Source organism: Drosophila miranda (genome assembly GCF_003369915.1).
Source record: "Drosophila miranda strain MSH22 chromosome Y unlocalized genomic scaffold, D.miranda_PacBio2.1 Contig_Y3_pilon, whole genome shotgun sequence".
NCBI classification, from domain to species: Eukaryota; Metazoa; Arthropoda; class Insecta; order Diptera; family Drosophilidae; genus Drosophila; species Drosophila miranda.
Window position 1 is genome coordinate 7,208,444 of NW_022881625.1, and position 11,559 is coordinate 7,220,002.

The window sequence follows — 11,559 nt, forward strand, 5'->3', positions numbered from 1 at the left end:
CTCGAAACTTCGCCCCGCCCACTTCCGCCCCCACAAAAGACGAAAATCTGTGGCATCCACAATATTGCTCATTCGAGAAAACTAAAAACGCAGAATCATAGATAATGACCATATCTATCAGATTGCTGAATCTGGATCAGATCAGATCATTTTGATAGCCAAAAGGAACATATCAATTGGCACTCTCTACGCAGCACCCGACGTCACGCTCAGACTGATTTTCTGTCTCTCTCGCACGCACTCTTTGTCGTGTCGTTCAATATTAGCGGCGTCTGCCGGAGGAGAGCCATACTGACTTAGTATCGGGTATAACTGTAGAGTTGCGGTGTCCGCAGCAACTCACAACGTTGCCCCTCGTTATACCCGATACTCAAAATGAGTATTGGGGTATATTAGATTTGTGGTATCACAGTATTAAAGCACTCCGTGATATCGATACCCAGGAAGCTCCAGATGATTTCTTAAACGTTATAAATCGGTGGACCCTCGAGTCAGTCTCTGTGGTGGATCTGGACAAGCAGTTGGGACTGCTCAAAGAGTCGGGCGATAACGACCAGGCTGTGTTACTTTTCAAGTACCTGGACGATTTTTTTGAATTAACAGCCGATCTGGAGATGAAGCCCTCCATCTGGCGTTACGTTAAAACACCAAAGCTAATGAAGCTAATGAAGTCCCTAGATGGCGTTCAAGAAATAACTTCAGCGTATGTAGACGAAGCTATAGAGCGTCTAGAGAAAGAGGCCAAGGAGGGTGTTGTCCGCCCTGAGAGCGAGCAGAGTGTACTGGAAAAGCTGCTCAAGATCGACAAAAAGGTGGCGACGGTTATGGCCATGGACATGCTAATGGCCGGAGTGGATACCGTACGTAGTCTGTTGTTCTCATACTTACCCATATCTCATACATCCTTTTTTTCTAGACCTCAAGTACCTTTACAGCGGCCTTGCTGTGCCTTGCCAAGAATCCGGAGAAGCAGGCCGTACTTCGTACAGACTCCAACGGGCAATGCCCGGCAAATGACTTAAAGCTGAAGAATCCGTTTGTGTTCTTGCCCTTCGGATTTGGACCCCGGATGTGCGTTGGAAAGCGCATCGTGGACATGGAGCTCGAGCTGGGCATCGCTCGACTCATTCGGAACTTTAGCATCGAGTTCAATCATCCCACGGAGAACGCTTTCCGCTCCTCCCTGATCAATTTGCCCAACAGTAAACACATTTCTCATCCTAAATTATCTTTACAACTGGAAAACCTTGAAGGAACTTATTTGCAATATAAAGTAGGTGTTTTTTTGGCCGCACGTCAATCAGAATCAACTTGTTTTGTGCTTTGAGGCATGAGGCAAATCAAGCACACAAAATTTTCATTGTGCAATTTGTGCCAACACGAGAGGCGTCACTTATCTGTGCGGAGGCATTTTCCTTGAGCAACACATTGTGCAATCGAAATCCTGCACACGTCACATAAATCTCTTCCATTCGCGAATACAAGACCCATTCCTATTGGCTATGGTTGACCCAACCTCCATCAACGGAGAGATCCTTGAGATGACTGGCGAGCATGTGGAGCAGCTCCATTCAATGTGGTCCCTCATGTTCGAGCCGAAGACATGCGAGGACTTTCTGCACAAACTCAAGGCGCACGCGGATAATTTCTATACGGATCTGCTGACCGAGTCGCGGGAGAAGCAGGCGGCCATCCTGGATGACATAGCCGCACTCCGAGCCGAGGCCAGCGACCTCACCCGACTCCTCCATGAGACGGTGGACATTGGTCAGAGGCCCGACGATGTGCCACTGATCATATGGCAGCTGAAGCTGGACAAAAGCATTGAGCATCTGCGCGAGGAGCTCTCGAAACGTCGGGTGGAGATCGGGGAGCTGCTGCTCCAGCAGGAGCAGCTCTGCGAAGAGCTGGGCGCACTGCCGGGAGAAGGAGCCTCTACTGGCGGACCCGCTGCCCCTGCCCGATGTGATGGACGGCTTTCGCGACCATCTCGACAACCTGCGCTCTCAGCGCGCAGTGCGCCAGACGGAGCTGGACCAGCTGCGCAAGGCCATCAAGCATGACATGAAGATGCTCGAGCTGATGCCCCAGACCGATGCAGAGGATCGCCTACTGAACGATCTGAGCCACAATCTAACACCAGAGACACTAGAGCGGCTGCGGCAGATGCGCAACAGTTATGCCGAGCAGATCCAGGAGCTGCGCTCCAAAATCCATGACATGCGCGAGAAGATCTACGTGCTGTGGTATCGCCTCCAGGAGACGGACGAGAGCGCCATGCGACGAGTGCGCGAGTGCACCGAGAATACGCAGCGCACCTATGACATCCTCCATTCGGAGCTGCAGCGCTGCCAGGCACTGCGCAGCCAGAACCTCAAGACGTTCATCGAGCAGCTGCGCGTCGAGATAAGCAAGTGGTGGGATCTAACGCTCAAGAGCCAGCAGGAGCGCAAGCGTTTCTCCAACTACTAGAATAAGTATTACAACGAAGACCTGTTGGAGCTGCACGAGCTGGAGCTGGATGATCTGAAGAGATTCTACACGTGCAACAAGGAGATTTTCGATCTGTACGAGAGCCGTGCAGAACTTTGATCCCGCATGCAGGCTCTAGAGGCAAAGGCCAACGAGCCGAATCGTTTCAACAATCGTGGCGGCCAGTTCCTTAAAGAGGAAAAGGAACGCAAGGCCATCACCTCGAAGCTGCTCAAGATGGAGCAGCAGATCACTGAACTGAACGCCTATGATGTGCAATCGCATGGCCCGTTTCTGGTTTATGGCGAGAACATACTGGAGCTGATGGCTGGCGAATGGGAGAACTATCGGCAGGCCAAGCAGAGCTCGGCCCGCAAGAAGGCCCAGCCCACCACGAGGACGGGCAGCAGCAGCAAATGGATGATGCCACCGCCGACTGCCGGTTCAACGGCCCCTCGCACGCCCCGAACTTTGAAGAACATGTCCTCAATGTCGACCTCGACAATATCGTTGCGCAAGACCCCAACAATCCAAGCGCAGCCTCATGAGCTCTCTGAATTCGATACGCCCGTCGCCGTCTACCGCACAGCGGCTGGCCAACAGCCAGCTGAAGGCGTCTGAGTCGCCACTAAAGCGGGTCCGCGTCCTGGACAACACATTGCGTCGAGGCGGGGGATTGGGCAGACGCAGCATTGGCACACGCTCGAACAAGAAGCCACGCCTTAATAGTCTCTGAGATTTTTGAATATCCCCAGATTTACGTCCTTTGCGGGGGCGGAAGGGGGTGTGGCGAAATTTTGAAACAAACTCGTCTCGGTCCGATATATTAGGAGTGTGGATACCAAATTTGGTTGCTCTAGCTTTTGTAGTCTCTGAGATCTAGGCGCTAATGTTTTACTCTAAGCAAAGCCGCCTATGCTACGTGTGTGTTAGAAAGAGACAGGGCGAGAAAAAATGAAATTGTTTTCTTGATGCTGACTATAATAAGAATACGATCCAATTCAAATTCCGCAGTCTTAAAGATATGGTCATTCTCTACAACTCTACTTTTTTGGTTTTCTCATATCTTTAAAATTGTGGATGCCACAGATTTTCGTCCTTTGTGGGGGCGGAAGTGGGCGGGGCGAAGTTTTGAAATATTTTTGTAGCAGTGACATATCACAGAAGTCTGGATCCAAAACATCGCTGATGCTGCGCTTATAGTCTTTGAGCACAAGGCGCTGAAGGGGACGGACAGACGGACAGACGGACGGACGGACAGACAGACAGGGCTCAATCGACTCGGCTATTGATGCTGATCAAGAATATATATACTTTATAAGGTCGGAAACGATTCCTTCTGGACGTTACCCACATCCACTTTTACCACAAATCTAATATACCCCAATACTCATTTTGAGTATCGGGTATAATAACAAGATATAAAAAAGCGCTAAAGATTAGCTTGTTTATATTATTATCAGGCCTAAAACTTTCGGCAGTCTACCGACCATTCCATGCCCAATAAATTAAATTTTGCCAAAAAATCTGATGCCATAATTATGGCGATTTATTTGTTTCATTTCATTGAGAGTCAGATCAATCATAATACTATATTCCTAAATATTCCGTAGAAGGTATAACATAGTCGATCAAATAGCAGTCTATATTAAAAAAATATGGCAAATGTTTACAATAATTTCTGTTTGGCATTCGCACGCTCCCGCGAACGTGTTTTGGCACTCTCTCTCTCTCTTGTTCTGTTTGTGCTCTGTTATCGGTCAGCTCTTTTTGCAACAAAGCTCTCGCAGGCCTTTCAAATAGCTAGCTAATGGAATGATTTAGCAATATAGCTCTGGCAGTGAATGAATTAAGTTCCTAACAAGCAAAATGTTGAAAGTGCGCAGCGGTCTATCTATAATTCAGGCGCAAAAAGCAGCCCTCTCTGTCAGCAGTCCGCTGGTAAATATATAGTATACATATAGATCCGATATCACAGTGATATACGTTTTTAAATCTCTTGTAGCGTTGGCAGACCACAGCAGCTGTAGCAGAGCCCAGAAATGATGCAGAGTGGCTACAAGCTCGTCCCTTTGATCAGATTCCTAGTAAAACTTTTCTGTCTACTGTTCGGAATTTTATGCCTGGAGGAAAATATAGCAAACTGGACATTGTGAAATTGTTCAAAGCTTTGCAAGACGACTATGGAAACATATTATATTTACCAGTTATGATGGGAGGTACGTCATACCTGATGACTCACAATCCCAAGGACTTCGAGGAAGTGTTCCGGAACGAAGGAGTGTGGCCGCATCGGCCTGGCAGCGATACTCTTCGCTATCATCGGAAGACTCATAGAAAGGATTTCTTCCAGGGAGTGGAGGGAGCTTTACCCACACAAGGAAAAACCTGGAGCGACTTTCGATCGGCTGTAAATCCTGTCCTAATGCAGCCGAAGAACGTGCGGCTTTACTATAAGAAGATGTCCCAAGTGAACCAGGAGTTTGTGCAACGGTGCGTATGACTGATAATAAATCCCTGTTTACGCTCAAGTATGTTCTCCCCCCTTCACAGTATTAAAGCACTCCGTGATATCGATACCCAGGAAGCTCCAGATGATTTCTTAAACGTTATAAATCGGTGGACCCTCGAGTCAGTCTCTGTGGTGGCTCTGGACAAGCAGTTGGGACTGCTCAAAGAGTCGGGCGATAAAGACCAGGCTGTGTTACTTTTCGAGTACCTGGACGATTTTTTTGAATTAACAGCCGATCTGGAGATGAAGCCCTCCATCTGGCGTTACGTTAAAACACCCAAGCTAATGAAGCTAATGAAGTCCCTAGATGGCGTTCAAGAAATAACTTCAGCGTATGTAGACGAAGCTATAGAGCGTCTAGAGAAAGAGGCCAAGGAGGGTGTTGTCCGCCCTGAGAGCGAGCAGAGTGTACTGGAAAAGCTGCTCAAGATCGACAAAAAGGTGGCGACGGTTTTGGCCATGGACATGCTAATGGCCGGAGTGGATACCGTACGTAGTCTGTTGTTCTCATACTTACCCTTATCTCATACATCCTTTTTTTCCAGACCTCAAGTACCTTTACAGCGGCCTTGCTGTGCCTTGCCAAGAATCCGGAGAAGCAGGCCGTACTCCGAGAAGAGGTGATGAAGGTTCTACACCACAAGGACTCCGAATTCACTGAGGCATCGATGACGAACGTTCCCTATCTACGTGCCTGCATCAAAGAGTCACAACGGATCTATCCTTTGGTCATCGGCAATGGCCGATTTCTCAATCGGGACAGCGTTTTGAGCGGATACCAAGTGCCAGCTGGTACCTGTGTGTCGATGGTTCCCCTGAGCTTGCTATCAAGCGAGGAGCACTTCCCCAAGGCTACTGAGTTCCTGCCAGAGCGTTGGATTCGTAACGCCACAGACTCCAACGGGCAATGCCCGGCAAATGACTTGAAGCTGAAGAATCCGTTTGTGTTCTTGCCCTTCAGATTTGGACCCCGGATGTGCGTTGGAAAGCGCATCGTGGACATGGAGCTCGAGCTGGGCATCGCTCGACTCATTCGGAACTTTAGCATCGAGTTCAATCATCCCACGGAGAACGCTTTCCGCTCCTCCCTGATCAATTTGCCCAACAGTAAACACATTTCTCATCCTAAATTATCTTTACAACTGGAAAACCTTGAAGGAACTTATTTTCAATATAAAGTAGGTGTTTTTTTGGCCGCACGTCAATCAGAATCAACTTGTTTTGTGCTTTGAGGCATGAGGCAAATCAATCACACAAAATTTTCATTGTGCAATTTGTGCCAACACGAGAGGCGTCACTTATCTGTGCGGAGGCATTTTCCTTGAGCAACGCATTGTGCAATCGAAATCCTGCACACATCACATAAATTCCTTCCATTCGCGAATACAAGACCCATTCCTATTGGCTATGGTTGACCCAACCTCCATCAAGGGAGAGATCCTTGAGATGACTGGCGAGCATGTGGAGCAGCTCCATTCAATGTGGTCCCTCATGTTCGAGCCGAAGACATGCGAGGACTTTCTGCACAAACTCAAGGCGCACGCGGATAATTTCTATACGGATCTGCTGACCGAGTCGCGGGAGAAGCAGGCGGCCATCCTGGATGACATAGCCGCACTCCGAGCCGAGGCCAGCGACCTCACCCGACTCCTCCATGAGACGGTGGACATTGGTCAGAGGCCCGACGATGTGCCACTGATCATATGGCAGCTGAAGCTGGACAAAAGCATTGAGCATCTGCGCGAGGAGCTCTCGAAACGTCGGGCGGAGATCGGGGAGCTGCTGCTCCAGCAGGAGCAGCTCTGCGAAGAGCTGGGCGCACTGCCGCTCCCTCTACTGGCGGACCCGCTGCCCCTGCCCGATGAGATGGACGGCTTTCGCGACCATCTCGACAACCTGCGCTCTCAGCGCGCAGTGCGCCAGACGGAGCTGGACCAGCTGCGCAAGGCCATCAAGCATGACATGAAGATGCTCGAGCTGATGCCCCAGACCGATGCAGAGGATCGCCTACTGAACGATCTGAGCCACAATCTAACACCAGAGACACTAGAGCGGCTGCGGCAGATGCGCAACAGTTATGCCGAGCAGATCCAGGAGCTGCGCTCCAAAATCCATGACATGCGCGAGAAGATCTACGTGCTGTGGGATCGCCTCCAGGAGACGGACGAGAGCGCCATGCGACGAGTGCGCGAGTACACCGAGAATACGCAGCGCACCTATGACATCCTCCATTCGGAGCTGCAGCGCTGCCAGGCACTGCGCAGCCAGAACCTCAAGACGTTCATCGAGCAGCTGCGCGTCGAGATAAGCAAGTGGTGGGATCTAACGCTCAAGAGCCAGCAGGAGCGCAAGCGTTTCTCCAACTACTACAATAAGTATTACAACGAAGACCTGTTGGAGCTGCACGAGCTGGAGCTGGATGATCTGAAGAGATTCTACACGTGCAACAAGGAGATTTTCGATCTGTACGAGAGCCGTGCAGAACTTTGGTCCCGCATGCAGGCTCTAGAGGCAAAGGCCAACGAGCCGAATCGTTTCAACAATCGTGGCGGCCAGTTCCTTAAAGAGGAAAAGGAAGCAAGGCCATCACCTCGAAGCTGCCCAAGATTGAGCAGCAGATCACTGAACTGGTGCACGCCTATGAGGTGCAATCGCATGGCCCGTTTCTGGTTTATGGCGAGAACATACTGGAGCTGATGGCTGGCGAATGGGAGAACTATCGGCAGGCCAAGCAGAGCTCGGCCCGCAAGAAGGCCCCGCCCACCACGAGGACGGGCAGCAGCAGCAAATTGATGATGCCACCGCCGACTGCCGGTTCAACGGCCCCTCGCACGCCCCGAACTTTGAAGAACATGTCCTCAATGTCGACCTCGACAATGTCGTTGCGCAAGACCCCAACAATCCAGCTGATCACTCCCAATATGACCAAGAGCACTGGGAATCTGCACAAGCGACTGAATCCATCAGCAGCCGCCAGCTCTTCGGGTATCGGACTCCCAACGCCAAGCGCAGCCTCATGAGCTCTCTGAATTCGATACGCTCGTCGCCGTCTACCGCACAGCGGCTGGCCAACAGCCAGCTGAAGGCGTCCAAGTCGCCACTAAAGCGGGTCCGCGTCCTGGACAACACATTGCGTCGCAGTGGGGGATTGGGCAGACGCAGCATTGGCACACGCTCGAAAAAGAAGCCACGCACAAAATCAGCGGTGCCGGATACAAGATCGCCCAGCGATTCCGAGTATATGACCGATGAGACCACTGAAAATGACCGCGAAGCCGGGATTTCCTATGAAGATTTGGTGCCCACGAGTCGCTCCTCAGTGCTGCCCGTCGGCGGGGCTCAGCATCAGCGCAATCGCGTGGCTGTGCCACGAATTGGCCATGTCCTCGTAAACCACAATTCAGTGGCGTCGGCCGCCAACACACCGTCGAAGCAGGCGATCAATCAGGAGGAGAGGCCTCGATTTGGCAATCAATTGAAGCTCCCATCGCCACGTGAAAGTCGCATGTGGCCGAATCCACGATGAGATTATTGGAATTTTTATTTGCGTTTTATGTTTGATTTCATTTTTTGTACCTTTATCTGTTTATCTCTGTTTCATTTATTTTCGATGTTGGCCCAATAAAAATTAAATTACCTTCAAGAAGGACAACCGAACCAAAAAAAAAAAAACGAGGGGGAACGTTGTGAGTTGTGAGTTGCTCTCCTCCGGCAGACGCCGCTTATATTAAACGACACGACAAAGCGTGAGCGTGACGTCGGGCGCTGCGTAGCCACTGCAATTGATTTGTTCCTATTGGCTATACAAATGATGTGATCTGATCCAGATTCAGCAATCTGATAGATATGGTCATTATCTATGATTCTGCGTTTTTAGTTTTCTCGAAAGTGCAATATTGTGGATGCAACAGATTTTCGTCCTTTGTGTGGGCGGAAGGGGGTGGGGCGAAATTTTGAGATACACGTTTTATAGTAAGATCTAACAGGAGTGCGGATACCAAATTACGCTAGCCTTAATAGTCTCTGAGATTTTTGAATATCCCCAGATTTTCGTCCTTTGCGGGGGCGGAATGGGGTGTGGCGAATTTTTGAAACAAACTCGTCTCGGTCCGATATATTAGGAGTGTGGATACCAAATTTGGTTGCTCTAGCTTTTGTAGTCTCTGAGATCTAGGCGCTAATGTTTTACTCTAAGCAAAGCCGCCTATGCGAATACGATCCAATTCAGATTCCGCAGTCTTAAAGATATGGTCATTCTCTACAACTCTACGTTTTTGGTTTTCTCATATCTTTAAAATTGTGGATGCCACAGATTTTCGTCCTTTGTGGGGGCGGAAGTGGGAGGGGCGAAGTTTTGAAATATTTTTGTAGCAGTGACATATCACAGAAGTCTGGATCCAAAACATCGTTGCTCTACTTCTTATAGTCTTTGAGCACTAGGCGCTGAAGGGGACGGACAGACGGACAGACAGACAGGGCTCAATCGACTCGGCTATTGATGCTGATCAAGAATATATATACTTTATGGGGTCGGAAACGATTCCTTCTGGACGTTACACACATCCACTTTTACCACAAATCTAATATACCCCAATACTCATTTTGAGTATCGGGTATAATAACAAGATATAAAAAAGCGCTAAAGATTAGCTTGTTTATATTATTATCAGGCCTAAAACTTTCGGCAGTCTACCGACCATTCCATGCCCAATAAATTAAATTTGGCCAAAAAATCTGATGCCATAATTATGGCGATTTATTTGTTTCATTGAGAGTCAGATCAATCATAATACTATATTCCTAAATATTCCGTAGAAGGTATAACATAGTCGATCAAATAGCAGTCTATATTAAAAAAATATGGCAAATGTTTACAATTATTTCTGTTTGACATTCGCACGCTCCCGCGAACGTGTTTTGGCACTCTCTCTCTCTCTTGTTCTGTTTGTGCTCTGTTATCGGTCAGCTCTTTTTGCAACAAGCTCTCGCAGGCCTTTCAAATAGCTAGATAATGGAATGATTTAGCAGTATAGCTCTGGCAGTGAATGAATTAAGTTCCTAACAAGCAAAATGTTGAAAGTGCGCAGCGGTCTATCTATAATTCAGGCGCAAAAAGCAGCCCTCTCTGTCAGCAGTCCGCTGGTAAATATATAGTATACATATAGATCCGATATCACAGTGATATACGTTTTTAAATCTCTTGTAGCGTTGGCAGACCACAGCAGCTGTAGCAGAGCCCAGAAATGATGCAGAGTGGCTACAAGCTCGTCCCTTTGATCAGACTCCTAGTAAAACTTTTCTGTCTACTCTTCGGAATTTTATGCCTGGAGGAAAATATAGCAAACTGGACATTGTGAAATTGTTCAAAGCTCTGCAAGACGACTATGGAAACATATTATATTTACCAGGTATGATGGGAGGTACGTCATACCTGATGACTCACAATCCCAAGGACTTCGAGGAAGTGTTCCGGAACGAAGGAGTGTGGCCGCATCGGCCTGGCAGCGATACTCTTCGCTATCATCGGAAGACTCATATAAAGGATTTCTTCCAGGGAGTGGAGGGAGCTTTACCCACACAAGGAAAAACCTGGAGCGACTTTCGATCGGCTGTAAATCCTGTCCTAATGCAGCCGAAGAACGTGCGGCTTTACTATAAGAAGATGTCCCAAGTGAACCAGGAGTTTGTGCAACGGTTCGTATGACTGATAATAAATCCCTGTTTACGCTCAAGTATGTTCTCCCCCCTTCACAGTATTAAAGCACTCCGTGATATCGATACCCAGGAAGCTCCAGATGATTTCTTAAACGTTATAAGTCGGTGGACCCTCGAGTCAGTCTCTGTGGTGGCTCTGGACAAGCAGTTGGGACTGCTCAAAGAGTCGGGCGATAACGACCAGGCTGTGTTACTTTTCAAGTACCTGGACGATTTTTTTGAATTAACAGCCGATCTGGAGATGAAGCCCTCCATCTGGCGTTACGTTAAAACACCCAAGCTAATGAAGCTAATGAAGTCCCTAGATGGCGTTCAAGAAATAACTTCAGCGTATGTAGACGAAGCTATAGAGCGTCTAGAGAAAGAGGCCAAGGAGGGTGTTGTCCGCCCTGAGAGCGAGCAGAGCGTACTGGAAAAGCTGCTCAAGATCGACAAAAAGGTGGCGATGGTTATGGCCATGGACATGCTAATGGCCGGAGTGGATACCGTACGTAGTCTGTTGTTCTCATACTTACCCTTATCTCATACATCCTTTTTTTCCAGACCTCAAGTACCTTTACAGCGGCCTTGCTGTGCCTTGCCAAGAATCCGGAGAAGCAGGCCGTACTCCGAGAAGAGGTGATGAAGGTTCTACCCGAGAAGGACTCCGAATTCACTGAGGCATCGATGAAGAACTTCCCTATCTACGTGCCTGCATCAAAGAGTCACAACGGATCTATCCTTTGGTCATCGGCAATGGCCGATTTCTCAATCGGGACAGCGTTTTGAGCGGATACCTGTGTGTCGATGGTTCCCCTGAGCTTGCTATCAAGCGAGGAGCACTTCTCCAAGGCTGCTGAGTTCCTGCCAGAGCGTTGGAT

General features: G+C 48.8%; 2 protein-coding genes across 2 annotated transcripts; both read left to right on the forward strand.

Moving 5' to 3' along the window:
• Positions 1-4,284: 4,284 nt before the first annotated feature.
• On the forward strand, positions 4,285-9,813 carry LOC117194657 (probable cytochrome P450 12a5, mitochondrial). Its single transcript, XM_033399171.1, has 5 exons — positions 4,285-4,413; positions 4,478-4,965; positions 5,026-5,473; positions 5,530-6,142; positions 9,800-9,813. The coding sequence occupies exons 1-5, from the start codon at positions 4,342-4,344 to the stop codon at positions 9,811-9,813; spliced, it is 1,635 nt and encodes a 544-aa protein (XP_033255062.1). The 5' UTR covers positions 4,285-4,341.
• A 187-nt stretch (positions 9,814-10,000) lies between these two features.
• LOC117194407 (probable cytochrome P450 12a4, mitochondrial) lies at positions 10,001-11,470 on the forward strand. The gene is made up of 4 exons (XM_033398981.1): positions 10,001-10,126; positions 10,191-10,678; positions 10,739-11,186; positions 11,243-11,470. The coding sequence occupies exons 1-4, from the start codon at positions 10,055-10,057 to the stop codon at positions 11,465-11,467; spliced, it is 1,233 nt and encodes a 410-aa protein (XP_033254872.1). The 5' UTR covers positions 10,001-10,054; the 3' UTR covers positions 11,468-11,470.
• The last annotated feature ends 89 nt before the right edge of the window (positions 11,471-11,559 follow it).